Source organism: Sus scrofa, chromosome 8 (genome assembly GCF_054392235.1).
Source record: "Sus scrofa isolate SSC_HxYL_T2T_F1_AM1 chromosome 8, Sscrofa_HxYL_maternal_Yorkshire_Landrace_v2.0, whole genome shotgun sequence".
NCBI classification, from domain to species: Eukaryota; Metazoa; Chordata; class Mammalia; order Artiodactyla; family Suidae; genus Sus; species Sus scrofa.
The window spans coordinates 141,395,555-141,421,159 of record NC_139390.1 but is presented as its reverse complement, the minus strand read 5'-3'; the positions used below and the strand labels follow the sequence as shown (position 1 = coordinate 141,421,159).

Here is a 25,605-nt window from a genome sequence, read left to right as displayed (position 1 = left end):
GACTGGTCCTGGGTATAAAAATAGGTTCAAAATATTTCTTATGATATACATTTTTTCTTTTTAGGGCTGCACCTGTGGCATATGGAAGTTCCCAGGCTAGGGGTTAAATCAGAGCTGCAGCTGCCAGCCTACACCACAGCCACAGCAATGCCAGATACAAGCTGCGTCTTTGACCTATACCACAGCTCGAGGTGATGCTAGATCCCTAACCCACTGAGTGGGGCCAGGGATCAAACTCATATTTCCTCAGCAACCTGAGCCACCACAGTGGAATTCTTAACCCTGCGCCACAGCAGGAACTCCCTTCTTGTCTCTCTCTCTCTCTCTCTTTTTTTTTTTTTTTTGTCTTTTGTCTGTTTAGGGCTGCACCTGCGGCATATGGAGGCTAGAGGTCCAATTGGAGCTGTAGTTGCCGGCCTACACCACAGCCTCAGCAGTGTGGGATCCAAGCCGCATCTGTGACCTACACCACAGCTCACAGCAATGCTGGATCCTTAACCCACTGAGCAAGCCAGGTATCGAACCCACATCCTCACGGATACTAGTCAGGTTTGTTAACCAATGAGCCACAACGGAAACTCCTTGTCTCATTTTTTTACCTTTGATTGTAACCAAGAATAAACTCCTAATATGCTCCCTAAGTGAAAGATCTCTGAATTAGTCCCAAGAAAAGAAAATTATTTATTAATTTTTCTGAGTTTACTAGTTTGAGCTTGAGAGAGCTAAACTAGGATTGCCAAGCTGATGATATAACCTGGACTAGCATGAAACCTTCCAGTGGTGAGTCTGCATATTTGATTCCTGGAGCAAGTATGTCATTAATTTTTTTAACATTCCTTCCTCTATGCAAAAAAATATATTTGTTTATTCAGTAATAATCACAGAAAGAAAGAAATAATGATAAATGCCAAAAATGCAGACATTGAAATGTCTTTTTTATTGAATTTTATGTATAATTATGCCAGGAAAAATAAGTAATAAATAAACAAATTGATGATAAATATTAGAGTACAGAAAAAGGCAAAATAATAGATGAATACTTTATAATTCTATTAATGTATATATATATATTTTTTTTGAAGTCGAGGAAACTCCTATGTACACATTGGTCTGTGTCGTAATCAGTAGTAGTATTTCAGTTTTTTCACCAGAGGCATAAGTGATGAAGTGTATCTCATTCTGCTTGGAGTTCCCTGTGGAAGCTGGCAGGCACCGTCCCTGAATAAGAGAGAAGGACTTACACTCACTACAATAAAACAATTGTGTGAATAATATAGGTTATTGACCTAGTAGTCAAATAAAGACAGATGAAAACAATAAAAGTAGGAAAACACTTTAGTTGTGTTATTAGAATCATATTAGTTATAAGTTTGATGCTTCAGAGAGATGTGCTTGCTTGCTTAAATTGGGATCCAATAATATTCACCTCTGTTAAGTATTTGTGATCTTTTAAATAGATGGGTTGATGCAAGGAAAGACTACATATTTTTACTTTTTTTACTTTTCTATTTGCATTTTTAGACACCTATTTTTCTGATTAAAAAAAAAAAAAAGCTGTAGCAGGAGTTCCTGTTGTGGCTGAGGGGTAAAAAACCTGACAAGTAGCCATGAGGAGGTGGGTTCTATCCCTGGCCTCACTTAGTAGGTCAAGGATCCAGTGTTGCCATGAACTGTGGTGTAGGTCACAGATGCAGCTCAGATCTGACGTTGCTGTGGCTGTGGGGTAGGCGGGCAGCTGCAGCTCCAATTCAGTCCCTAGCCTGGGAACCTCCATATGCCATGGGTACGGCCCTAAAAAAAAAAAGACTGAAGCAGGAATATGGAAAGCAGTGGTTATACTTGTGACATCAAATTTTGAACAAATGTACGTAAAAGTAAATGAGTATCATAATAGAAAAGATAAATTACCTTAACAGCATATTGTTATTTACATAGTTTCTTCAAAGTGAATGGAGCGTGTGATGGCCAGGGAAGTGCCCCGCTCAAGTCTCCTTCCAGAGAACCCACCGGGCGAGCAGAGTTGGTGGAAAGCCTCCACCTGCAGCCCGTGTGGATGCCATGGCCATACTCCACCCCATAGCTGCTTCCAGCCAATCGGTGAGATGGTGGAGGAGCTAACACAGACCTATACCTTTGAAACAAAGTTATTCTGGGTTTTTTTGTCGGTTTTATTGAGGTGTGATTGAAAAATAAATTGTATAAATTTAAGATGTACAACGTGAGATTTCATATACATATATCTTGTGAAATGATTACCATAGTAAAGTGAGTTAACACATCCATCACCTCACATAGTTATTTTTCTTGTGTGAGAGCATTTAAAGTCTTCTCTCAGCAATTTCAAGTATACAACACAGTATCGTTAATTATAGTCATCGTGTTGTATATTAGAGACCCAGAAATTCTTCATCTTATAACTGAAAATTTGTCATCTTTGACAAATATCTCCTCCTTTACCCTACCCCAAATAATCTCCATTCTGTTCTTTGTTTCTCTGAGTTCCACTTTTTTAGATCCTCCATATTAGTGAGATCACATAGTACTTGTCTTTCTCTGTCTTAGTTCACTTGACATAATGCCCTCAAGTTTCATCCATGTTGTTGCAAATGGCAGGATCTCCTGCTTTTTACAGCTGAATGGTATTCCCCTGTGTATATACATCACGTTCTTAAAAAATGAAGTCATTCTTGAGGTCACTACATAGAATATAGTACAGTATAAAAATAGAGTTATAAAATATCTAAAAGGTGAACTCAGAAAACGTTTATTTCATTTACACCAGTAGGACTTGGGAACTCCTCTGAAATGCTAGGAAGCCTGATCAGAACACAGATCTACCGAGCGTGTTTAGACCTCAAATGTTATCCTGGTATCCTAGGTAGGTAGGGATGAATCAGGCTTTAGTGAGAACCTTTACATTAGTAAATTACATTACAGAGTACTTTGCCTTAGTAATACTAGTTGTTTTAATTCTTCATTTACTAATGATCTTTGACCTTTGACTTAATTAGATCTTCGTGGTCAAAGTGTCAGAGATAAAAAAAAAAAAAAGCCAGACGTTAATTAAAGCAGTGAAAACAGATTTTCTTTAGTAACAGTTGACAGCAGTGGAAGGAGCTGAGGCCCATTCTGGTTTGCTTAGAGGTGACTATTACTGGGCCAAACTTGAGTCCGCTCACCTGTCATATAGCAGAGCTGATCACCTGACATCAGGTGGTGTTGAAGGAAAGGACGGCATTTATTTGCAGGGTGCCAAGCAAGGAGAACGGGCAGCTCATGCTCAAAAGACCCAAACTCCCTGATGGCTTTTCGGAAAGGTTTCTTAAAAACTAAGGGTGTTGGTTGCAAGTGTGTGATCGGCTCATGGACATTCTTCTGATTGATTGGGGGTGAGGTAACAGGATGGTATTTTGAGAATCTCAGTTGTCAATTTTCTGGTCCAACCAGTCTGGGGTCTAGGTGCTGGTAGTCAGCATGCAGTTAACTTCCTCCACCTGCTGGGGTTTTTGGCATCCGTAGACCAACTCAAGGATATGGCTTAGGATATTATGGATAGCCTTTGAGGAAGAACTAAGCGTCCTTGACTTTTTTTTCTTTTTGGGAGAAGGAAGGATTTATTATTATGTGCAGCAAGTAAGGAGAACAGCAGGGATATTCCAGAGCAGCAAAGCTGGGGAATTTTAAGCCCGGGGTATATGCATATTCACAAAGGGGCTTAAGCAGAGAATTCAGCATGTGATTGGGACCAAGGTCCACCAAGTCCAAGTCTTAGTTGATGGAAGTCAGGAGGGTCCCCGGCATCATTCTGTCCTCTCCTGGTAGGGCCTCAGCTCACATCACTCCTGGAATGACAGTCTGTGACAGAGGTGCCCCCTCAGGAGGTGAAGATGTTGAACTTCCACCCCCACAGTGTTCTCATCTGCACCGGGTCAGCTCATTCATTCAGTTCAGTACCAAGCCGTGGATCTGGTACCATCTGAGGCATCGGGGTGAAGAAAGAATGTCCCATCTGAGGCATCGGGGTTCATGGAGCTGCATCCTCCTGCTTTGCCACTAACTCTTTGCTGCATGGCGTGTCTCAGCCCCTTTCATCTGTCTTGCCAAGTTCATGCTCTTTCTCTACAGAATTTTATTTTCTTATATCCTTGCTTTAGTCTGCTTACGCTCCTGCAACAAAAGTACCATAAACTAGGTGGTATATTAACAAAAAACAGTTGCCACTCACCGTTCTGGAGGCTGGGAAGTCCAAGTTCATGGCCCCAGCAGATGTGGTATCTGGTGGGGGCTTCTTCGCACTGTCCCTCACATGGCAGTGAGCTGGCTCTCTCGGGTCTCTTTTGTTAGGGTGTTAATCTCAGTCTTGAGGGCTCTGCTCTTGTGACTCTGTCAGCTCCCAACAGCCACACCTCTTAACACGGTCACTGGGGGTTAGGACTAAAAATATGAATGGAGGTGGGGCACAAAAACATCCAGACCACGGCAGCCCCTTTCACTTCTTCTCTCTCTTCTATGCATCTACGCCCCACCTCTTCGGGTTCTACTTTCCTTGAGTCTTTGTCCATGGGGAAGTTATTTTTGTTCCTATAGATTTATTATTTATTTATTTATTTATTTTTGTCTTTTTCTAGGGCTGCACTCATGGCATATGGAGGTTCCCAGGCTAGGGGTCTAATCAGAGCTGTAGCCACCGGCCTACACCACAGCCACAGCAACGCCAGATCCTTAACCCACTGAACGAGGCCAGGGATCGAACCCACAACCTCATGATTCCTAGTCGGATTCGTTAACCACTGGGCCATGACGGGAACTCCCTAGAGATTTATTTTTAAATCAATATCAACGATTTTGCTAGCATGTGAATGTTGTATGAATAGAGATTAGTTGTCTGCCCCACCCCCACCCCCACATTATTTTTAATCCCTAGAATAGGCCTAGATCACGTTGACACTAAATAAATATTTGTGGAGTAAATATGTTTTGGTTGGGCTAGTTAGGTGTTTCTTGGATTTTTTTTTTTTTTTTCAAATTAGGTCCCATGCAAGCTACTGAAGATACATTGAATTATATAGTGTCTGCTTTAACAGAGTTATAATCTAGTTAAAGACAAAAACATTAAAGACATAATCTCTTATGTTTGACATAATTACAAGTCTGATAAACACTTTATAGGAAAATATAGAAAGCTAGAAGCAGGGATAACTAAGGTACCTATGCCTCTAGTGTTGGCATCAGGAAAGGTTTTCCGAAGAATTTCAGTGCTGGGGAGGAAAAGGGATGGGGAAAGAAGCAGTGCCAGCCAGAGGAGCATCAGGAGTGGAAGCCCTGACCAGAACTTTAGAATCTTTATTATTGTTATTATCTTTTTGTTGTTGTTGTTGTTGTTGTTGTTGCTGTTGTTGTTGCTATTTCTTGGGCCGCTCCCGTGGCATATGGAGGTTCCCAGGCTAGGGGTTGAATCGGAGCTGTAGCCACCGGCCTACGCAAGAGCCACAGCAACGCGGGATCCGAGCCGCGTCTGCAACCTACACCACAGCTCATGGCAACGCCGGATCGTTAACCCACTGAGCAAGGGCAGGGACCGAACCCGCAACCTCATGGTTCCTAGTCGGATTCGTTAACCACTGCGCCACGACGGGAACTCCTATTATTGTTATTATCATTATTTGGCCATGCCTGCCGAACGTGGAAGTGCTGGCCAGAGAATGAACCTCAGCCACAGCAGTGACAGTGCCATATCCTTGTTTTTTAATTTTTTTCTTTTCTTTTCTTTCTTTTTTTTTTTTTTTTTTTTTTTTTTGTCTTTTTAGGGCTGCACCCATGGCATATGGCAGTTTCTAGGCTAGGGGTTTAATCAGAGCTGTAGCCACTGGCCTATGCCAGAGCCACAGCGATGCAGGATCCGAGCTGCATCTGTGACCTACACCACAGCTCACGGCAATGCTGGATCCTTAACCCACTGAGCAAGGCCAGGGATTGAACCTGCAACCTCATGGTTCCCAGTTGGATTCATTTCTGCTGCACCACGACGGGAACTCCCCCAGTGCTGTGTCCTTAACCTGCTGTGCTAAAGGAGGTTCCTTTGTAATCTTGCTTTGAGTCAACTGTGAACTGTTCCCAAAGTTCTGGGAAATCACTGGCATGAATTCTTTACCCAAAACGTTAAGCAAGTACTTACCCTTCGTGTTTAGGAGAAAAATAAAAGAAAAACAAGGATGTAGACTTCTAGACGTAAGTCTCAATCAGTGGTATGTTTGGACTCTAAATAGTTGTAGATAATTGATTCATTACTGCACACTGAGACTCATTTGCTTCTGTGGTGGCAGGTGTTTCTTTGTTTCGACTTAGAGTTCACAGTCCAGCAAAGAGGACATACCCTTGGGGAGGTGGGTGTGAGCTTATTCAAGAATTGTTTGCTGGAGATCCAGAGCTTTTGCCTTAGAGCCAAGGAGGCAGTCTTCACGTTATGCTAGAAAAACCAGTAATGAGGAATAGGACTGGGATTGGCGCAACCCAGTCTTTGGTGGAATGTTGATATTTTACACATGACTGTAAAACGGCATAACCCCAAACATACTGATGCTTGCTTTCAAAATGACTGCTCTAGTAGCTGAGTGGAAAATGGATTGGAAGGGGCAAAAGTGGATTCATTCTAGGTTATTTTGTACTTATGGGTCTTAATTACTTTCTTTACATGCACTGGACCATTTTGTTCTTCTTTAAAGCTCCAAGATTTCCTATAATATCTGGCATATACAAAGTATGTCCTTCATATTTGCTTGTTGAATGAATGGATTTTTTTCATTAGGATATTATTTAAAAAGTCATTATATGAAATACGTAGTAAGATATCCCAAGATCACCAGAATTTGGAAATAAAAAGATCCTTTGAGAATGAAAAGAATGTGTGTGTGTGTGTGTGTGTGTGTGTGTGTGTGTGTGTGTGTGTGTGTGTGTGTATTTCTTTGCTCATCATATTTTCCTTTTTTCTTTTAGGGCTGCGCCTGGAGCTTCCCAGGCTAGGGGTCCAATCAGACCTACAGCCACTGGCCTTCGCCACAGCCACAGCAACGCAGCATCCAAGCTGCGTCTGCAACCTACACCATAGCTCACAGCAATGCTGGATCCTTTATCCACTGAGCGAGACCAGGGATCGAACCCGAAACGTCATGGTTCCTAGTCAGATTTGTTTCTGTTGCGCCATGACGGGAACTCAACATCATTTTTTTCTTGATACTAATTCTTAGTTTTTCCCAAAAATGGTTTGAAGGGATGAATAAGGAATGCATAATGAGTCCTTGGTAGTGGGAAAAAAAACTCATTTGCGAAAACTGGTCCTCAGAGTTCCTGAGCAGGTTAAGGATCTGGTGTTGCCGTGAGCTGTGGTGTAGATCGAAGATGCGGCTTGGATTCGTTCTTGTGGCTGTGGCTGTGGTGTAGGCCGGCAGCAACAGCTCCGATTAGACCCCTAGCCTGGGAACCTCCATATGCCATGGGTGCTGCCCTAAAAAGACAAAAGACTGAAAAAAAAACAAAAAACAAAAAAACTGGTCCATGTGTTGCCTAAGAGATGTGAGGAACACCCATAAAAGTGACTAGAGCCAGTTTCCTAGAAGATGACCCGAGTATGACTAACATTGAGAAACCTGTGACCTCGCTGACTATGGAGAAATCTGTTTGAAGAAGGAAGGCAGGGAGTTTGGGTGGAATCAGGAAAAGCAAAGGAACCCGAGAGGCTGACCTGGGTGTCATCATGTAGCTTGACCAGAGGAGGGAACGGGCGGAGGTCCCTCATCTTTCAGCCACACAGCAGTGACCCCGCTCCAGGCTTCTCCTGGGCTTGGATGAAAAGACTTACTGCATTATATTGTCCATTTGCTCCCATTTCTTTTGGTTGGGAGTTTGGACTTCCATCCCTTTGACACAGTGAAGGAAGAGGCACCATGTTTGGAGGACATCCTGGCTACTAGAAAAAGAAAAAAAGCACCACACATGGCGCTTGGCATTCTAATTCATACCTTGGTCTCCTGTGAATTTAATTACTATGAACTGGCTCAAAAAGCCTGACCAAATCAAGTTTTTGGCTTTAACACCAAGGGCCATTTTAGCTCTTTCAAATGATCACACTAAAGTAGTGATGGGTCCCTATTTTTAAAAAATAATTCAATGAATTTTATTATATTTATGGTTGTGCCACCATCATCACAACCTAATTTTTTTATTCCTTTTTTTTTCTTCTCTTTTTGCCTTTTCTAGGGCTGCTCCCATGGCATATGGAGGTTCTCAGGCTAGGGGTCTAATCAGAGCTGTAGCTGCCGGCCTACACCACAGCCACAGCAACATGGGATCCCAGCCATGTCTGTGACCTACACCACAGTTCACAGCAACACTGCATCCTTAACCCACTGAGCAGCGCCAGGGGTCGAACCCGAATCTTCATGGATAAGTAGTCAGGGTCCTTACCACTGAGCCAAAACAGGAACTCCACGTCCTAATTTTAGAACATGTCCCTCCCCAACCCCAGCCCACCCTTCCCCTCCTCAGCCTGTCCCCTTTGGCAGCCGTAAGTTTTTCCAAGTCTGTGAGTCTGTTTCTGCTCTGCGAATAAGTTCATTGGTATCCCATCCCGTTTTTAGATTCCACCTGTAAGGGATATCATACGATGTTTGTCTCTCAATGTCTGACTTACTCCTTATGTTTGATATTCTGTCTCATCCTCTCTAACCCCACTGGAATCCTACAGGAAGAAGCTGCCTCCTCAGGGTAGCTCATTCCTAGGCAGGCTTTCCGAATCTGTGCTGAGCCGTCATTGACGTGGTGTGGCTGTAGCAGGGCTAGGGAGGCTGGGTCACATTGTTTCAGGTGGGAGTCATGGAGAAAATGATTTCCAGACACACTTTGGTAAAGGTAGGTCATTAGGAAAATCTGAGAGACTGAAGCTTTCGTCAACACTAAGCAGCCTGATGTTCTCTTTAATTCGTTCGACACCAGTGTGTAGATGAACCATCTGCTTTTTAAGGTCTTTAATGACAGACTCATGGGTTGGGCTTTTCCTGGTTCCAAAGAATATGTACTCAGAGAATTCTCAGATCTCTGAGACATATGTATATGCTAATTTAAGAAATATTGAATAAAAAAGTGGATGGCCACTACTTCCTCACAGAGGACTTACGGACCCTGTGAATATGTGTGTGTCCCCCTTGAGTTCCAGAGACTCTTGTTTCGGGAAGCGCTGGGGAGATGATGGTCCCTTTTTTTTTTCCTTTCTTTTTAGGGCCACACCTGTAGCATAAGGAAGTTCCCAGGCTGGGGGTCGAATTGGACTGCTCTATAGCCACGGCAGCTTGGGACCTGAGCCCCATCTGTGACCTACACCGCAGCTTTTGGCAAGGCCGGGTCCTTAATCCACTGAGCAAGGCCAGGGATGGAACCCACATCCCCCCTGGATACTATGTCAGACTCCTAACTGACATAGTATCCAGCAGCCACAGCAGGAACTCCGAGATGATGGTCTTTAGCTGGTTGTTTACTCATGAACAAGGCTGGATTACTAGCTTTCTGCAAATTTATGTTGAGGTTCTGCCCAGTGTGGTGTTTGTCTTTTAATGACGATAATACACGATGGATTTAAATGGACATAAAACAAAAACTTGTTTGTTTGTTAAAATAACAGTAAGAATCATGGAAATAACTGAAGCTTCGAAATCAGCCGGGAAGTGCTTGGTACCGCTATCAATTTGAAGCTTTGCTCAACTAAACCCTGGTTTGAGAAGGGGGTGCTTTTCCTCAGGACTCCAAGGAGGAGACACAGGAGGGGACAAACAGAGTAATGGTAGAGCATTGCAAATAACAGAACTGTATCATAACAGTCGTCATGGTGGTCGAAGAGATTTTATTTTTAACAGAGGCCAGAGTGCATTGAAGCTATTAATTAGTCAGCAAGTTGTTTTCTTTTTAATCATTGTTGTCAGCCAGTTGCCCTCTGGGCTGAAGTGCACTTTAGCACTGTATATTACTGGGTGGTGACAGCAACCTATTACTTAAAGACAACGTCCGTGATCTGAAAACGATGTTAACGAATGAACTTGCAGAATGGAAGACTCCAAGACTAATTCTTGGATAAGAATGACTGTGGTCTTTAAGTACTAATCTATTTATTTTTATTCTGCCTTGGTAGAGGGAAGGTATGAGCCTGAATATTTAAAATACCAATTTTCCTTTATTACCGCTTGTCCAGATATATAATTTAGATATATAATTCAGAGCTGCATTTGGTCTTTAACCATTTTATTTTCAAAAGTTTTTTTAGGAGTTCGCATTGAGGCACAGCAGAAACGAATCCAACTAGAAACCATGAGGTTATGGGTTCGATCCCTGGCCTCACTCAGTGGTTAAGGATCCGGTGTTGCCGTGAGCTGTGGTGTAGGTCGCAAATATGGCTTGGATCTTGTGTGGCTGCTGTGGCTGGCAGCTGTAGCTCTGATTAGACCCCTGGCCTGGGAACTTCCAAATGCCTTGGGTGCACCCCTAAAAAGCAAAAAAAAAGAAGTTTTTTTAGGGAGTTCCTGTCATAGCTCAGTGGTTAATGAACCTGACTAGTATCCATGAGGACGTGGGTTCGATCCCTGGCCTCGCTCAGTAGGTTAAGGATCTGGCATTGCTGTGAACTGTAGTGTAGGTTGAAGACTCGGCTCAGATCCGTTGTTGCTGTGGCTGTGGTGTAGGTCTGCAGCTACAGCTCTGATTCGACCCCTAGCCTGGGAACTTCCAAATGCTGCAGGTGAGGCCCTAAAAAAAAATATGCGTTTTTGTTTTTTTTTTAATTTTCCCTGAAATATGAATACTTTAAGGACAAATGGCATAAAATCAATTTCTATGACAAATTTTCCAATGATGATTGAATTTCTGTGTGGAATTGATTATACCATTAGAAAATTATAAATCAAGAAACCATGCCTGGAATCAGCAAACCATTAAAAGCTATGACTCTGTGTGTGTGTGTGTGTGTGTGTGTGTGTGTGTGTGTGTGTGTAGATATGCTGCAGTATTTTCACCAGGGAGATGAGGACTTCACCCACTCTCAAGGTCAGAGGCTACATGATATATCAGCATCTGAGCAAAATGTTGGGATTATCCAGAAAATTGAAATATAAAGTCAATTTTAAAAAATCTGTTAAGAGTTTTAGCAGCTAATATAATAACGTAATGGCTTTTCAAAATTGGAGAGAGATTTGGGGAAGACTGGCAAGTCATGGATACCAGTGGAATGAAAGTGGGTATGACTCTCTGAGTAAGAAGACCATTTCTTGTTTATCTTTTCAAGGCCGTACTACGGCACAGAGGTGTTCTTGGGCCAGAGGTCAAATCGGAGCTGTAGCTGCTGGCCTAGCCATAGCCACAACATCAGATCTGAGCCGCGTCGTGACCGACACCACAGCTTGGTGCAACACCAGAACCCTAACCACTGAGCACGGCCAGGAATTGAAACTGCATCGTCAGGGTCCCAGGCTAGGGGGCAGATCTGAGCCATAGCTGCCGGCCTACCCTGCAGCCATAGCAACGCCAGATCTGAGCCGCGTCTTCATCACAGCTCACAGCAACGCTGGATCCTTAACCCTCTAAGCAAGGCCAGGCATCAAACCTGCAACCTCATGGTTCCTAGTCAGACTCATTTCTTCTGTGCCATGTTGGAAACTCCCTGAGGCTGCATGCCGGCACTTTGGGGGCGTTCTGTTCAATTTAGCAAGTCTGCCTTGAGTATGTCACTGTATCAGAACACTGTGCCCCGGGGTGGAAGATGTTCCCCACCAGTTTTTACTGCTACTCTGACACTCGATGTAATAGGTCAGACATCATGTTCTATGATAGTGGCTCCCAGTCAGCTGTAGATTAGAATCCAGGGGGTTGCGTCCTATCCAGGAATTGGACTCTAAGCCCATCTATAGAGAAAAAGTTGGGTATGTCAGGCGTATCCTCGAAAAGTTCCCTGGGAATGCTCCACCACGGAGACCAGTGCTCTTTCACCATGGCAGTTCTCCCTTCAATTTTGGAACCGGTCCATTGCATCTTGGTCTGAGCGCAGATGAAGTAGTTGCCTGACTTTTAGGGCTAAGCTCTTGAAAATATGCACTCTAGCGGTAAACACCAGAATCCCATTCCGTGGGGGAAATGTTCACACTTTGAGAGCCTTCGCAGGAACTGAGGCCTCCAGAAGGAAAAGCAGGTTTATGTTCCCCATTGCCACGTGCTGCCTGCAAGTCCATGTTGGCTCTTTTCATTTAGTCATTTAACTGAATTCAGATCAGTGAAATGAGGCATGAAGTATGAGGCACAGGGCATCAGGCAGCTCTGCCATAAGTAACGTGCCTTCATGCACTGTTGTGTTTTTGTTGAAGAAGCACTTTTATGTAGGGCAGGAGTTCTCCAGTGACAGCCCAGGGACTCCTGGAGGTCTCTGAAATCCTTTCAGGGGGTGCACAACTGTTTTTATAGTAATACTTAGAGGTTATTTTCCCTTTTGACCCTTATTTTCTCGTGCGTGGGATTGACCGTCTTTTTAATGTACACGTGGCCAGGCTCCTCAGTTAACCCAGTCAAACACTAATCTAGGTGCTGCTGTAGTGTTATTTTGTAGGTGATTAAAGTACAAAGTTGAGAGTTCCTGTTGTGGCTCTGGAGTAACGAACCCGACACAACTAGCATCCATGAAGACACGGGTTTGATCCCTGGCCTTGTTCAGTGGGTTAAAGATTTGGCGTTGCTGTGAGTTGCAGTATAGATTGCAGATGCGTCTCAGATCTCGAGATGCAGTGGCTGTGGCATAGGCCAGTAGCTGTAGCTCTGACTTGACCCCTAGCCTGGGAACCTCCATATGCTGTGGGAGCGGCCCTAGAAAAGGCAAAAAAAAAAAAAAAAAAAAAAAGACAAAAAAAATTAATTGACTTAAAAAAAAGAAAAATAAATGATGGACAACTCTCAGAGTTCTTGCTGTGGTTCAGCAGGATCAGTGGCGTCTTGTGAGCACTGGGAGCTTCAGTCCCGAACTGGTGCAGTGGGTTAGGGATCTGGTGTTGCTGCCACTGTGGCTTAGGTGGAAACTGGCTGGGATCTGATCCCTGGCCCAGGAACTCCGTATGCTGTGGGGTGTCCAGAAATGATAAAAAAAGAAAAAGGGAAAAAAAAGACCTTCCATCTGTGCACTGTAGCTTCTTGTGCCTGAGAATTTCAGCCTGCCCTTCTCAAGAGCCTGTCCTATGGATTTCAGGTTTGCCTAGTCAGTCCCCATAATTTTGTAAAAGACGGTAATTTTTTTAGGACTAGAAAGGGTCTTAGAAATTATGTAAGCATAAGGGAACATGATTTATCACTCAAACCAGGGCATTCTTGAGAGTGAAAGGAAGCATCGCTAAAAAATCGCTATTGTAGAGAGTTCCCATCGTGGTGCAGCGGAAACGAATCCGACTAGGAACCATGAGATTGTGGGTTCAATCCCTGGCCTTGCTCAGTGGGTTAAGGATCTGGCGTTGCTGTGAGCTGTGGTGTAGGTTGCAGACACAGCTCGGATCTGGCATTGCTGTGGCTGCATCATAGACTGGCGTCCGATTGGACTCCTAGCCTGGGAACCTCCATGTGCCGAGGGTACGGCCCTAAAAAGCAAAAACAAACAAAAAGTTCCTATTGTGGCTCAGTGGAAATGAACCTGGCTAGTATCCATCGGGCTTCGTGTTCCATTCCTGGCCCCTCTCAGTGGCTTAAAGATCTGGCATTGCCACGAGCTATGGTGTAGGTGAAAGACACAGCTTGGATCTGGTGTTGCTGTGTCTGTGGTGTAGGCCAGGAGCTGCAGCTCTGATAAGACCCCTAGCCTGGGAACTTCCATAGGCCTTGGGTGCAGCCCTAAAAAGAAAAAAAACAAATATATGCTAGAACAACAGATGAATTGTCCTGATCAACCTCATTATTGAGTATTTACTATCAGAGTTTAAATGTATAATCTCAAATCCCAGTAACTCTCCAGGTGGTGTTATTATCTCAGTTTAAGATATGGTCCGAGTAGTGGGTTGAACTGTAGCCTTCCAAATGTGCTCAAATCCTAACCTGTGAATGTGGCTTCATTTGGGGAAAAAAAGTTCTTTGCAGATTAGGTTATAATCAAGTTGGATCATCCTGGATTAGAGGGGCCCTAAGTCCAGAGTGATGCGTCTTTATACGTGAGGAGAAGTGACATGAAGCCACATGAAGACTGAGCCGGTGAGTAAAGAGGCTACCACAAACTAAGGAATGCTGGGCTTTACCAGAAGCTGGAAGAAGCAAGGCTGGATTCGCCCCTAGAGATTTAGGAGGGAGCTTGGCCCTGCAAACACCTTAATTTCAGACTTCCAGCTTCTAGAACGGAGAGAGTAAATTTGTGATGTTTAAAGTCCCTAAGTTTATGGTAATTTGTTAAGGCAGCCCTGGAAATTAATTCAGTACGTGCAGGAAGTTCTAAGTGCAGGAAGGGAGGGAGGAGCCTTTCTAGGTTTAACTGAGAGAGATTAAGGGTGGGCAAGGCAGGGTAAAGGTGGGCTTCTGGTGGCTCAGTGAGTTAAGGATCCGGCATCGTCCTGCTGTGGTGTGGGTTCTGGCCCTGGAACTTGTGTGGGTGTGGCCAAAAAAAAAAAAAAAAAAAAAAAAGGAAAGGAGATGAGTGAAAGGGAGCATTGGGATCACCCACCTTTTTTTCCCTTTCTTCTCCCTCCCTCATCACTACCAAAGTGAGCCCATCTTGGCCCTCCCATGTTTTGGGGAGAAAAAGATGGAGAGGTTTGGCACTTGCACCGAGCTCCCTTCCATCTCAGCAATTTCAAACTCATAGTCACATCTGACCCTAAAAAGAATCCATTTTACCGATGAGAAATCGAGCAGATCCAAGCAGCGTCTGCGACCTACACCACAGCTCACAGCTACGCTGGATCCTTAACCCACTGAGCGAGGCCAGGGATGGAACCCACAACCTCATGGTTCCTAGTCAGATTCCTTTCTGCTGTGCCACCACAGGAACTCCATAACTTGGTTTTTATGACCGAATTACAGTTTTTTCCCCTTCGTAGTGGAGGAGGAGGTTTCCATACCTGCCTGGCAGGAGGTGTAGAGAACAAACATTGACGTTCTTTGCAGGGGGCTCCTCTTCTCTTCCGCTCCCCATTTCCTCCACACCCTGGCGGGGGGCAGCCTACTTTGCAGTAGTTACTGTCCACACTGCTTCAATTCCATTTGCTTGCCCTCCCAGTTTTTCCAGCTTGCAGTTAGACACGAGGGAGACCTATATGAGATTTTAGTTCCATTTAGTGACATCTGGAAACTCTGGGGAGCCTGAGTTTCTTGTCTATTACCATCTCAACATCCCTTCTCATGTTAATTCCTAAAAACAGCGGTTTCTAAGAGGCAGGAATTACAGTGAAGCAAATACTTGCACAAGGCTTTGCCCTTCGTTGTTCTAAGAAGGGCTAGCTAGGCAGGGGTGCGGGGACTGAACACTCCAGGAGCAGGTCTGCTGGCTGAAGCTTGGGCGGGCCTGGCGTTTCTGCGGCTTCGATGCGCTGAGTGTTGGGTGGAGGTGGGGGAAGCCGGGGGTGGAATCTTGCCCCTGGAAGAAAGCGACGCTCAGAGGAAGGGTTTCTGTGCCAGGGAGGCAGCGGCTGAGCAGGGAAAGCTTTCCACTCTTGGGATGAGCAAGATCTCGCCAGGCAGCTCGGTAGAGGAGGCTTTAGAAGGAGGGAGGGAAGGAGGTGTGGGAGACCTGGAAACGGAGGAACCCGCAGCTCAGCAGCGCTCTGGGCATTTCCTTCTCCTTGAAAGCCCTGCGGAGAGGTCGTTTTATACCTACACAGACAGAACCTTCTGAAGCGTTTCGGACGTGTCAGTAGGTCGTTTCGGGGGTGAGAAAATGCTGACGTTTTGCAGATGAAAACTCCGCTCCCTAAAGGATCTCTGCTGAGAGCGCTGGGGGGAGGTGGCGCGGGGAAGAAGGGAGGCCGCCCAGAGGGCTGCGGCTTTGGTGCAGATCCCGCCTGGAAGCTCCCCGTTGGGCGGCGGAGGAGGTGGGGCGGGGCAGGGCGCAGAAATAGGCGCCCGCGTCGGAGCGCAGCTGCCAGCAGCACAGTCCTCGGCCAGGTACTGGTTCCGCCGGCGGCTGCTGTGCGGTGCGGCGCGCCGCAGGGATCCTCGCTCCGGGAGAGCCTGCGTGAGTCACCGCTGAGTTGTCGCAATCGCCTCCCAGCGGAAATCAGGCCCGGGGTGGGGCGCATTCCCCGCTGCGCCCGCGCGCCCTGCCCGCGCCGCGGTGTCCCTGTGCTCACCCCCAGCCCCTTTCGTCTGGAGGGCGCTGCCAGGTCTGCGCACGAGGCGGCGGCTTGAGCGGGGGCTGGGCCTCCATCCGAGAAAGAGTTAATCGGCCACGGCTAGGAGGAGCCCAAAGAGGAAGGAAGGAAATTGCTGTCCTTTTGAAAGTTTTTTCCTTCCTCTCTTCTTTCCCTGCAGAGGTGAGGGCCGGGAGGCGGCGGCGCTGACTCTCGGGAGCCTGGCTCCGCGACTCTGTTTCCGGAGCTGCCTCCCTACTACCTGGGGACAGGGACCGCTGTCGCTCTTGGACCTTCTCCGTGGACCCCTTCTGGGTGCGCCAAGCCATGGATGGCGCAGAGCTGGCCGGGAAGATCTTTTACACCTGGCTTACTCTGGTGCTCGGCTTCATACTGCTGCCTTCGGCCTTTGGGGTGTCTTTGGGCATCTCCGAGATCTATATGAAGATCCTGGTGAAAACTTTAGAGGTGAGTGCTTGGAGGGATGCTGCGCCCCCGTCTGGAAGGGCTTTCGGGAGAAGCCGGGACTGTGGGAAACTCGGGTAGAGCCAAAAGCCGTGTAGACACAAGGGGGCCGGTTCGGAAGGTCAGTGGTCAGGAGCGGTGTGAGGTTTAGTTTCTCCTAGGCGACATCTAGGCTTCTCCCGCGGAGCTGGAGGAATCCGGGCCTAGACAACTGGACAACCTCGTTGTAGCTCTGGTTGAAGGTAGAACTAGCCCCATCCCCTGCTGTTAATTGCTATTCTGATTTTTACTGATGAGAATAGCACTTAGACCTCCTTTTCCATCCCGGAGTTTCTTCATATGCTTTATGCAGGGCAGCTGTCACCTCCTTCGATTTTACAGCCCCAGGGTTTCAGAAGCCCTATCTTGGACTAAGGCATCCTGTCCTGAAAGGCATCAAGGTCTAAGTTTATGTTCAAGATAGGAAACCAATTGTTGGTGATAGGAAGGCATCATGGAACGTTTAACTGGTGGCACTTGAAAGAAATATCCTTGAAAGTCTGTATTCTTTGAGGCAGCTCTTCCTACACTCCTCTATCCGAGTTTTGCAAAGAAGGGTGTTAGATGGGAGTAGGCCTAGTTGGGAACAACTGCAGGGCTCTACTAGATCACGGAGGGTTCCCTGTTGACCCTCAGATGCCTGCCAAAGCCTTGGGAGGTAGGGAGAACTCGTGTTACCCCCCCTTTGCCAGTAAGAAAACGAACTCCAAGGAGTTCAGTGGTTTGCTTGAGTTAAGTGATGGAGACAGGAGTCTTAACTGAGCAGGAGCCCTATAGCCGAGTGGTTAAGAGTACAGACTTTGGGTACAGACTTACTTTGATTTGGTTCCAAAATCCCAGCTCTGCTGCTCAACATGGGACTTTAGGGAAGTCCGCTACTTCATTTTCCTCATCGATGGAGTAGGAGTTACAATAAGTACTTTTCCCATAAGGTTGTTTAAGTGAGTTAAAATATGTCAGGTATCCTAGAATGGTATCCGTACACCTTAGGTGCTATGTATGTGTTTGCAGCTGTTAAAAGAAGAGTATCATTATTACCTAGATTCTAGCACCCTTGTTTCTCTAGCTACTTCAGGACCTTCTAATACGGGTTCTGATTTTCCTGCTCGTGTTCTCTGTCTGCCCTGAGGACTTGGCTTTGTTTGCTCTTCTCTCTCTCTAATCTCCTACCTGGAGATCACCTGTCATCTCCCACCAACTCATATGCACATCTCTTCTACGTGCTTATTTTCTGTTTTACCCCATGTTTTTGTGGCACTTTCTCTTTGTGGCTATTTTTCTGTCTAGTCTTTGAAGTTATAGTTGGTTCTTCATCCTCAGCCCTCATGTTTTGAAAATTCTCTTGTTTCTACTTGGAAGATATTTCACAGCCTTGAACCTTGCTTACCGACTCTGAACTTGGTCACACTGTGAACTTCTTAGCTGCCTTTTCTGTTAAGATCACCTTAGAAAACTCTTCCCATAGCAGCTAATGGTCACTCTTTCTCAGAACTCTGATGCGATTGAACTGTTCTCCCGCACAGACACCAGGGTCTTTGGGAATTTATACTCCAAGCGAGAGGAGAGTGAAGTAAATCAATCATGGTCTTCTAGGTGCTGACTCCCACGTACTTGCTTGAGTAAGCCAAGGTACAGCTAAACAGATGTCAGGGAGAGAGGCCTTCTCGCTGCTCTTAGCCTGGTAAATAACTGCTATTCTTTGAAGGGATATCTTCAGTCAGGATCTGGCCTTCCGCGTGGCGGGGCCTCAGGTTTTAATTTTTGTCCATCTAGATCTGAGGAGTGACTTTTGGAGTTTCTCTTTGTCAATCAAAATCTGAAGAAGGCCAGCTTTCTGATGTCATGGGAGATAAACCACCTCGCCCGGAACCCACGTAGATGGCAGCATAAGGACCACCTCTTTGCTAAGACTAAAGTTAGTAGGTCAGAGGGGTGCTTGGCATATTTGGAGTTAGAGTGGGGATTCATTTTGTGAGTCCGCTCTGACTTGGAGGTAGCTGCCTGGAAGGCCTGGGTTTGGGAGCAGCTGGGCTCCTCAGGAAAGCGGTATGACCTGTGGCCGTGTCTGCTTTAGACACGGCAGAGGGGATGGCAACCTTGGGCGTTTCGTCTTCCAACCAGAACAGCGTAGATGTTTCATACATTTCTCTCAGGCAGGGGTTGGTGCAATGGATTGCTTTTTTATCCATTGTGGGGAAAATTTCCTTAAAAATTTTAAATATTAGACACCTTTAGATCTGGACAAATATTCTGACTTTTTGCAGCATCCATTCAAGGCCCAGCCCTGCCATTACTCACTGTTCCTTACGTGGTCTCAACGGACTGGGTTGTTCTTTCTTTCTTTTGCATTCCAGTCCCAAGAATATTGCTTGGGTTCTTTGATTGGAACTGGATATTTCTCAGGTCTCCTTGGTTACAATTCACATGCCATTTTATTTTATTTTATCTTTTTATTTTTTGTCTTTTGTCTTTTTGGGGCTACATCCATGGCATATGGAAGTTCCCAGGCTACATGTCGAATTGGAGCTGTAGCTGCCAACCTACACCACAGCCACAGCAACACTGGGTCCTTAACCCACTGAGTGAGGCCAGAGATCAAACCTGCAACCTCATGGTTACTAATCGGGTTCGTTTCCACTGTGCCTCTGCGGGAACTCCTTACATGGCATTTTAAAAGGTCATTTAGTTTTATACATTATATGTTTACTTTGATAAGGTTTCCTAACTTAAATTCTAGAAGTTGCAATGTGTGTAAGGTACTTTCTGAATAGCTGACTGTGGTAATTGCTAATTGTCAAGTGACTCAGCCAGTTGCTCTTCTTGGGCCCCTGGTGGGCCCCCCAGTTCAGGTAATCATGACTTACTGCGCACCCGCTGAATGCTGCCTTCTGCACTGCTAACTAGCTCTAGCTGTCTTCCTCAGTCCCCGATATGGCAAGGCTTGAATTCTTAGCGTAGAGTAAGTGTAGTGATTCTCTGAACCATTCATTTTCAAGGGATATGTAATAATTTCTGAGGAATATATAGGTCAGTGTTATAACTTTATATCGGGGAAAATTATTTTAGCAATACAGACAATGAAAAGTAAAACTTTTGGCTGAGAGGATTATAGGGGTTATCTTCTTCTTTCCTGGGAGGGTGTATGTATCCACATCTCTGGGAGCCTGTGAATGTTTTATGTTTGTCAAACAGGAGCATGGATTAAAGGTTGCAATATACTCCTCTCAGTCATGCGAGGTTAATGATGAGGTGAGGGTGGCGAAGGATCGCTATTCATTGGCCTAAGGTTCCTGATTAGAAGGAAATAAAGAATGGAGAGGGAATATAGGACTGATGGAGAAGAAGGCGGCTGAGGAATAATATGTCCATTATCAAACTGGATAATACAAGCAACAGAGAGATAGTAAATGTTTTTGTTTTTGTCTTTTTGCGTTTTCTTGAGCTGCTCCCACGGCATTTGGAGGTTCCCAGGCTAGGAGTCGAATCGGAGCTGTAGCCGCCAGCCTATACCAGAGCCACAGCAACGCAGGATCCGAGCTGCCTCTGCAACCTACACCACAGCTCATGGCCATGCCAGATCCTTAACCCACTGAGCAAGGCTAGGGATTGAACCCGCAACCTCATGGTTCCTAGTCGGATTCGTTAACCACTGTGCCACCATGGGAACTCCGAGAGATAGTGTATGTTAACGGACTAATTTTTCCATCAACTTTTGAGGAATGAACTGGATTCATGCACAGCTTCCTCCAAATTTCTGGCACTGTACCCTTGGGCAGGTCACTAACACTTTAGTTTCTGTGTGTGTAGGTAGGAATGTGCTCACAGAGTTACTGTGCAGGTTAAATGAGGAGAGGTAGAGCATAGGAGGTGCTCAAATCTTAGTGGAGTTTGAAGTGGAACACTCTCTGGTTGTATTTTATTTTATTTTACTTTTTAAAATTGAGGTATTTATTTTATTATTTATTAATTTATTTTTTCCACTGTACAGCATGGTGACCCAGTTACACACACATGTGTACATTCTTTTTCTCACATTATTATGCTCTATCATAAGTGACTAGACATAGTTCCCAGTGCTACACAGCAGAATCTCATGAGGTATTGATTTAAAATGTTGTGTTAGGAGTTCCTGTTGTGGCTCAGCAGGTTATGAACCCGGCTATTATTCATGAGGACGTGGGTTAGATCCCTGGCCTTGCTCAGTGGGTTAAGGATCCAGTGTTGCTCTGGCTGTGGTGTAGGCCTGCAGCTACAGCTCCGATTCAACCCCTAGCCTGCCTGGGAACTTTCATATGCAGCAAGTACAGGCCTAAAAAGTTAAAAAAAAAAAAAAGCCGTGTTAGTTTCAGGTGTGCAGCAGAGCGATTCATGTATACGTATATACCCATAGCCAATCTTTTTCAGATTCTTTTCTTTTATGAGTTATTACAAAATGTGGAATATAGTTCCTGTCACTGCATATTAGGACCCTGTTGTTCATCGGTTTTAAATATAGTATGTGTATCCATTAATCCCAAAGTCCTGACTTATCCCTTCTCTATGCCCTTCTCCTTCGGTAACTATAAGTTTGTCTTCTATGTCTGTGGGTCTGTTCCTGTTTGGGGAATAAATAATTATTCATTTGTATCCTTTTTAATTTTAATTTTTATTGATTTTTTAAAAAAATTTTGTTTACAAGAGAGCAAATGCACTTTTATTTGTTTACTTTTCAGTAAGTTTGAGTCCTTGAAGGGTGAAGCCTCACATGGATTCTGTGTCCAATGGCCTGAGCAGGAAGGTTGCCGCAGAATTTGACATGAACCATGCCACTCTTGCCATGAGCACGATTATCTCTCCCCAGATCACTCTGGTTTTGTTAGGTTTTCCACCAGGAGTCACTGGTTATTCTTGGCTTTGTGCACATAAGCACATCTCTTGCCTAGGTAAAATTCCGTTTCATCTTGGTCATAAACAACTTCGAATTGAGGAAGAGCTGTGTGCTCCCTCTGGTTCCGGAGAGCCCACTTAGAACCAGCAAAAATGGCCTTGGACCACAGTCTTCCTGATGTATTTGTTGTTTTAGTTATATCGTTTTTCTTAGAGTCCCCATATATTTGGTTGTGATTTTAATTTATTTTTTTGCGCCTATGTGGCTAAGATTTAACCTACCTCCAGATCTTTGATGAATCAGCACAACGCACATACTCAGAGCAGACTACTCCCATTTTCATTTAAACTTTTTATGTATTTATTTATTCTCTTTTTATGGATGCACCTGTGGCATATGGAACTTCCTGTGCCAGGGGCTGAATTGGAGCTGCAGCTGCAGGCCACAGCCACTGCCACAGCAACACTGGCTCCTTAACCCACTGAATGAGGCGAGGGATCAAACCCGCATCCTCATGGACACTGTGTCAGGTTCTGAGCTGAAACAGGAACTCCCTTTCTTTTCAATGATTATTCTTCCCCTTACTGACTCCTCCATCCACTAGTTAGTTTTCCATCTTTTTAAAAAGGTGTGTGAATAATTCTCAGGTGGTTAAGCCCTCGGTTATTATAACCCTTAGGTATTATCCCTGGGGTTAGAAGTACAATAAACCTACTGGAAGGCCTTGGCTGTTTATGACAGAAAGTCAAAGAAAAGCTACTAAAGCAATATGCTTTTCAGTTAACTTAATTCTATAGCAACTCTCTGGGATGGGTCTGTCACTATTCCTGTTGACAGAGAGGTGATTTGTCTGGGTGGTGGCATGCAGCTGCCAGTGGTAGGATCAGGATTTTAATTTAAATCTAGAGTCTGAATTCTTGCGCTGTCAAGATGACAGCGTCTGGGAGAGACCCTTTGCTCTCTTGCTACAGATGATGGCCAGCGGTTGTTTGAGTAGACCTTACCTTTTGAATTTTTATGTAAATGTATACATTTTTCCTTTCCCTCTCCTTAGTCAATTCTTCTTTTTTTTGGGGGGGAGGGTCTTTTTAGGGTTGCTCCCATGACATATGGAGGTTCCCAGGCTAGGGGTCCAATTGGAGCTGTAGCCACCGGCCTACATCACAGCCACAGCAATGCCAGATCTGAGCAGTGTCTGCAACCTACACCACAGCTCACAGCAATGCCCGATCCTTAACCCACTGAGCAGGTCCAGGGATCAAACCTGCAACCTCATGGTTCCTAGTCAGATTCGTTTCTGCTGCGCCGTGATGGGAACTCCTTAAATGTCTTTTTAGTATGAAAACTGAAAGTTGAATTGTCTAGGTGACAGTGTCACTTTTTTGACAGCTTTTGGCCTAAACTTTAAAAATTAGACTAAACCCTTTCTTCTCAGTGAATTGTGGACAGCTACTTGTTTCCTTCCACGAGGATTCTGAAATTAGGAGGAGTGAAAATCTGAATGAAAGCTGTCACTCTCCTTAGGAGGGGAGTGATATGGGGTAGGGGGATCTGGGCGTGTTAGAAGCTGTTATCTTCAGGGCCCTTTGCAGACAGAGCTGCTGCTTTCATGGTACCTTGAGGCAGATGTGTCTGTCCTGTGGTACCTCAAGGGAGTTAGAACCTCTGAAGAGAACTTCTGCCTCTGTGTTGGGGCTTACCTGATCAGCTAGAGAGGCTGGTGTGGTAAAAGAGAAACAGCTGTTAATTGGGAGATGCACTGATGGTCTGGAAAAAACTGATCATTTTGGTGCCCACATAAAGCGGGACGTGGGGAAGGAGGAGGAAGCCAACATTTTTCTACCATATGACCGATTGTGTGGTGGTCCTTGGCTAGGTTATCTCCTTTAATCTTTTTTTTTTTTTTTGCTTTCCAGGGCCACACCCACAGCATATGGAGGTTCCCAGCCTAAGGGTCAGATCAGAGCTATAGCTGCCGGCCTACGCCACAGCAATGCGGGATACGGGCTTTATCTTTGACCCACATCCAGCTCACAGCAATGCTGGATCCCCAACCTGCTGAGCGAGACCTAGGATCAAACCTGTGTCCTTAGGGATGCTAGTCGGATTCGTTTCCCCTGCACCACGACGGAAACTCCCTATCTCCTTTCATCTTTACAACCACCTTGATGCTGTTTAGAGATGATGAAACTGAGGCCACGGGAGGTTGAGATCTTGTCTGAAAGGGTGAGAGCAAGGCAGTGGCACAGCTGCAGGTCGTGTGTACGTCTGCATGTTGGGCTTCAGAATGTGGGCCTTTGGTCACTTTCACTGGAGAGTCGGCCCCCGAGACGGAAATGGGGTTTCCTGTCCAGATTCCCCTTGGCACTAGGTGACTTAAAACCTGCTGGTCTCCAGCACTGCAACAGACTTTGGCGTTAGCATTTCAGGAGAGGATCTGTTTTCTGAAACGTGTGTGATGATGGGACAGGGAGCTCTTTGGAGCGCCTCGTGCTTTTGGAGGACGGCGCTGGCATGAGTGTGCTGCCGCCAGGAAGTTCCGCAGACTGGGCGGCTTAGACCATGAGCATTTATTTTCTCACAGCTCTGGAGGCTGAAGTCCAAGATCAGGGTATTGGCAGGTTGGGTTTCTGCTTCGGCCTCTCCGCTCGGCTTGTAGATGGTGCCGTCTTGCTGTGTCCTCTGCACAGGCCCTGGCTCTCTTCCTCTTCTAAGGACACTTCACCCTAAGGGCCTCATTTTAAACTTAGTCACCTTTTTAATGGCCAATTTCCAGTAGAGTCACATTCAGAGGGGGCTGGGGTTAGGGCTTCAACACATGAATATCTTTCAGAAGGGTGGGGGATACACTTAAGCACGTAATAGCCACAGAATACCAATATTTTCCATCATATGAGCATGGACTAATTGTCTTCGTCTAAGGGAAATATCATTTATATAAAATACAGGGAGTTCCCATTGAGGCTCAGCAGTTAACGAACCCGACTAGTATCCATGAGGTCGGGGATTCGATCCCTGGCCTCGCTCGGTGGGTTAAGGATCTGGCATTGCTGTGAGCTGTGGTGTAGGTCACAGCGGTGGCTCGGATCCCACATTGCCGTGTCTGGGTGTAGGCCAGTGGCTAAGGCTCTGATTCAACCCCTAGCCTGGGAACCTCCATGTGCCACGGGAGCAGCCCAATAAATGGCAAAAAGACGGGAAAAAATTGTAAAATATAAAGATCACACACCCACAATAGAAAAAAAAAGTGAACTCCAGAATAAGGGTGATTGATTATTTACAAAATTTTATTTTCATCGTATCGTTGGTCTACTTAACAACTGATAATAGACTTTTAAATGAAAAACTATGGAAAATAAACCTTTACCTCTATTGAGAAAAGGTGGGAGGTTAGAGTTTGAGAATTCCTTCCCCAGTTCATCAAGGAAGAGAAAAGAATGCAGCCAGTTTAAGACTCTGAGCCTGTTATCATTTGGGATTTGCCACTCGAAGCTGGGAAGATTAGGCCTCTATTTATAGGCTGTTTTCTAAGCATAACGTCATGTTCCTACTTTAATCTTTGGGATGTTGTGTGGGCACCTGACGTAGTCAGATCATGTGTTACTCCTTGGCCATCATGTACATGTTCTAGGTTCTTTATTCTCTATCATTTGCTTCCTTATTTATTTGAAAAAAAATTTTTTTAACCTCTCTTTTTAATCTTTTATAAGCTTAGCAGAAACAGGTTTTTGCCTTCACATATTTAATAAATTCTGTCTCTTTGCTCCTTCAGGGGTTCCCAAGTCCTAATTGTAGTTACCACAATGCCTTTACCTCTTCTTGTTTCACTCTTCTCCCACCTCCCCAAATCAAGTCTTTTTAAACATTGTTAGCTTCTAGAATTATAATCATCTAAGTAAT

At 45.2% G+C, this 25,605-nt stretch overlaps 1 protein-coding gene, 1 long non-coding RNA gene and 1 pseudogene across 20 annotated transcripts in view; 1 reads left to right on the top strand and 2 right to left on the bottom strand.

The window, feature by feature from the left end:
• GPAT3 (glycerol-3-phosphate acyltransferase 3) overlaps positions 1-25,605 on the top strand; it is an 88,166-nt gene that overhangs the window by 9,309 nt on the left and 53,252 nt on the right. For 3 of the 18 annotated variants that reach the window (XM_084973683.1, XM_084973679.1, XM_021101799.2), the window contains exons 1-2: positions 16,063-16,149; positions 16,516-16,802. In XM_084973683.1, the coding sequence (XP_084829809.1) occupies positions 16,662-16,802 (141 nt within the window). In that variant the 5' untranslated portion in view covers positions 16,063-16,149; positions 16,516-16,661. Of the gene's footprint in view, positions 1-15,649; positions 15,915-16,062; positions 16,368-16,515; positions 16,803-25,605 lie in introns of those variants that run through there. The other 15 variants (XM_021101801.2, XM_084973677.1, XM_005656567.4 and 12 more) reach the window with 6 other exon arrangements.
• Positions 915-15,298, bottom strand: LOC146401099 (uncharacterized). 2 transcript variants are annotated; one of them, XR_014813490.1, is made up of 3 exons: positions 15,108-15,298; positions 3,180-4,167; positions 915-1,218 (listed from the first exon to the last, which is right to left on the bottom strand). It is a non-coding gene; the product is annotated as an uncharacterized LOC146401099 (long non-coding RNA). The 2 variants fall into 2 exon arrangements; XR_014813489.1 differs by lacking the exon at positions 915-1,218 and having other exon boundaries at positions 1,819-4,167.
• LOC102158409 (large ribosomal subunit protein eL33 pseudogene) lies at positions 21,547-21,928 on the bottom strand (annotated as a pseudogene).